The sequence below is a fragment of the Ursus maritimus genome, unplaced genomic scaffold (assembly GCF_017311325.1).
Source record: "Ursus maritimus isolate PB19 unplaced genomic scaffold, ASM1731132v1 scaffold_14, whole genome shotgun sequence".
Classification (NCBI taxonomy): domain Eukaryota; kingdom Metazoa; phylum Chordata; class Mammalia; order Carnivora; family Ursidae; genus Ursus; species Ursus maritimus.
The window spans coordinates 69,559,394-69,563,025 of NW_024423786.1; the positions used below are offsets into that span (position 1 = coordinate 69,559,394).

At 67.3% G+C, this 3,632-nt stretch overlaps 1 protein-coding gene across 2 annotated transcripts; it reads left to right on the forward strand.

The window, feature by feature from the left end:
* Positions 1 to 1,905: 1,905 nt before the first annotated feature.
* LOC103658533 (dexamethasone-induced Ras-related protein 1) lies at positions 1,906 to 3,423 on the forward strand. 2 transcript variants are annotated; one of them, XM_040630165.1, is made up of 2 exons: positions 1,906 to 2,316; positions 2,635 to 2,717. In XM_040630165.1, exons 1-2 carry the CDS (start codon positions 2,031 to 2,033, stop codon positions 2,715 to 2,717), a joined length of 369 nt encoding a protein of 122 aa, XP_040486099.1. In that variant the 5' UTR covers positions 1,906 to 2,030. The 2 variants fall into 2 exon arrangements, with proteins under 2 accessions (XP_040486099.1, XP_040486098.1); XM_040630164.1 differs by having other exon boundaries at positions 1,915 to 2,316; positions 2,561 to 3,423.
* Positions 3,424 to 3,632: the final 209 nt, after the last annotated feature.

A 3,632-nucleotide genomic window follows, 5' to 3' on the forward strand; every position in this document is an offset into this window, starting at 1 on the left:
TGCTCGTCATGTGATGTGTGTCTCTGAAACACCTGGTCAACAGTAGACACAAGGCTTGGGGACAGGTGTGGAGGGGCAGGGAGATCTGAGGGCTGCGCTCTGAGAAACGGGGCACGGTTGTCCCACAGTGGGGGACAGAGCTGTAGGAGGGGAACAGTAGGTGGTTACAAGCTGGGACTGCAGCCCCCTGGGTTCAAGCCCCAGCCCTGCTGTTAGTACCTGTGCGCCCTGGGCAAGTCATTCCCCCTGCCTCAGTTTCTCCACCTATAGAATACAGAGAGTGATAATTCCCACTCCTCACGGTCGCCAGAAGGAAGGACTTAGTACAGCGCATGGGCACAAATAAACCCTCCCGGGCATCGCCCTGCACAGGGTGTGAGATTCCGCGGGAACCGCTGTCACAGAGGGGCTGGAGGAGATGGCCTCTGAGAGCCCACAGCCCTGTGCAAACAGCTGGGGGCTGCAGGCGGGTGCCCCGACACCGCCCTGAGCACCCAGGCCTGTGCACACGGGGGGCGGCGCCAGCTAACGGCTCCCTGGCTTTCTCCCAAATCGGACAAAGCCAGAGCGGAACACAGCAGGGCCCGGCTTGCTTTTCCCAGCGCTCCAGGCCCTTGAGAGGATCAGCCCCCGCCTGGTTACTGATCAACTCGCTGCCTCCTCTCCGGGCTCCAGCAACTTCCCCACCCCTCCCCCCACCCCCAGTGCTGCAAGCCCGAGGGCCATTTACTATTGCTGTCGTCACCACGCCCTGCCCCCTGAACTTGCACTTTCTCATCCCGGATCAGAACCAGGACCGCAATCTTCCAGAAGAGGCCCCCGAGACCCGGGGAAGGCGAGACTGCCGAGCCCGGGGATTTCTCACTCACGCTGTGGCTTTGAGGCCCAGCTCCCCCAGCAGCAAAATGGGAATGTTAGCCCAAGAGAGTCTCCAGGCACAGAACGCTACGGGGGAGGGAGGAGGGCACGTTGGCCCAGGCCTGAGCAAGGAAGGGCAAGTCGCTGGTCCCTCGGGTGCGGCTCAGGGGAAGGATGGGGACAGCCCCTGCCGGCTTCAGAGCATCCCCGGCTGGGCGAAAGGTCACGCTGAGGCCTGCCGTAGAGCGCGGGGCGGGGGACGGCTCCTGCTGGGTCTCGGCCTGGAGCCCTAAGACCCACGCCCCGCACCTCGCCACACCCCAACCTGGCCGCTCCCCCCACACCCCCAGCAAACTCCGGCCGGGAGAGCGGTGCCCGCGGCCCCCCAGCCGCCGGCGGAGCCTCTGCTGCCCTCTGGCGGCCGGAGCGCGCGGCGGAAACCTCGGCGCTAACACTCGCGGCGGAACAGGCACGCACCTGCGGACGGGAAGGGGGCGGCCGCGGGGGCTCGCTTTCGGGACCGAGGAGAGAAAGGAGGTACGCAAGGCCCCGTGCGCAGTGCCGAGCACTGCTAAGCACCTGCGATCACGCTCCTGCTGTGCCGGGATTGCTATTGTCATTCTCTGGGTAAACTGAGGCCCAAAGGAAGTGACTGTGAGCCTGAGAGTGCGTGTATGCGTGTGTCAGTGTTGCGGGTGGGGTCCTTGCCCCAAGGCACAGAGGGTCAGAGGCACGAGCGGGACTACAACCCCGACACCCTTACGGCCACCCAGCCCCGTGCCGTGGAAAACGGGGTCCGCTCGCCCCTAGGCCCAGCGGGACTCCGGACTCAGTCGCTCCCCGCGCGCGGCAGGCAGAAGCAGCAGCGGCCGGCGGAGGTCGCGGGAGGGGGCGGCGGGGGCCCGCGGGGCGTGACGCACGGAGGCTGGGAGGGCTCGGGGCGGGGCGGCCGCGCAGGCTGCATATAAGGGCGCCCTCCGCGCTCCGGGAATCAGAGCGAGCGACTTTGTGCGAGAGCCGGAGCGGAGCTCAAGCCGGAGAGCAGCCCTAGAGCAGCCGCGGCCGCAGCCCGAGCGAGCACAGCCCCGCGCCAGCCCCGCGCCAGCCCCGGGCCCCCGGCCGCCCTCCACGCTTCTCTCGGCCCCGCGCCCGCCCTGCGGCTCCTCCGCCCAATGAAACTGGCCGCGATGATCAAGAAGATGTGCCCGAGTGACTCGGAGCTGAGTATCCCGGCCAAGAACTGCTACCGCATGGTCATCCTCGGCTCGTCCAAGGTGGGCAAGACGGCCATCGTGTCGCGCTTCCTCACGGGCCGCTTCGAGGACGCCTACACGCCCACCATCGAGGACTTCCACCGCAAGTTCTACTCCATCCGCGGCGAGGTCTACCAGCTCGACATCCTCGACACGTCCGGCAACCACCCGTTCCCCGCCATGCGACGCCTCTCCATCCTCACCGGTGAGCGGGAGGCCTGGCCGGCGGCGGGCGGGGGGAGGGAGCTGCGCCCCCGGGAGGGCGGCGACCCCCGGTCCGAGGGCGCCCGGTGACCCCCGGTGCCGCCGCCGCCGCGCGCCACGGTGCGCGGGGACGGGTCGGGGCGTCCCGCGCGCGGCGGCTGGAGCCCCGACGGCCCCGCTTGAGCTGTCCTCTTGGCCGCCTCCCTCACCGGCTCCTTTAACGCCCCCTCTGTCCCCCCCGGTAGGAGACGTTTTCATCCTGGTGTTCAGCCTGGACAACCGCGACTCCTTCGAGGAGGTGCAGAGGCTCAAGCAGCAGATCCTGGACACCAAGTCTTGCCTCAAGAACAAAACCAAGGAGAACGTGGACGTGCCCCTGGTCATCTGCGGCAACAAGGGTGACCGGGACTTCTACCGCGAGGTGGAGCAGCGCGAGATCGAGCAGCTGGTGGGCGACGACCCCCAGCGCTGCGCCTACTTCGAGATCTCGGCCAAGAAGAACAGCAGCCTGGACCAGATGTTCCGGGCGCTCTTCGCCATGGCCAAGCTGCCCAGCGAGATGAGCCCGGACCTGCACCGCAAGGTGTCGGTGCAGTACTGCGACGCGCTGCCCAAGAAGGCGCTGCGGAGCCGGAAGCTGCTGCGGGCCGGCAGCGGTGGCGGGGACCCCGGCGACGCCTTCGGCATCGTGGCGCCCTTCGCGCGCCGGCCGAGCGTGCACAGCGACCTCATGTACATCCGCGAGAAGGCCAGCGGCGGCAGCCAGGCCAAGGACAAGGAGCGCTGCGTCATCAGCTAGGAGCCCTCCCCCCCAGCCCCCCGCGCCGGCCACAGAATCTGAGGACCTTTTTGTTTCAAAGTCACGTCTGACGTCCGGGCCAGCCCCGGGCCGCGTGCGCGCGCGGACTGGCGTCTTCCCGCCCCGGCCCCGCGCCCGCGCCCGCGCGCACTGGGGAGGCGCAAACCACGAAGGGACGGTCATCTGCTCTGGAAGGAAAGCGAACTGGCTCGGACCGGGACTCCCCCCACCTCCTGTCCCCCATGGGCACCTGCCACCCCCACGAGTTGGGGGCACAGGCCCGGCAGGGGGGGATTTGTCTTGTTTGTGACAAAGACAAGAATGAGGGGGGTGGGGTGTAAGTTAGCCTCCGTTAGGCTTTGGGAAACCTGTCCTGCCCCCTGGAGGGTCAAGACGGGACAAATGGGGCATTAACTTGTCTGTGATTCTGGGTTGCCATGACAGCTAACGACAGCCTCTGCCCTCCCGAGACTAAGGGGGCGGGGGTCAGATCATAGCCAAGTGACTTGTTTACATGT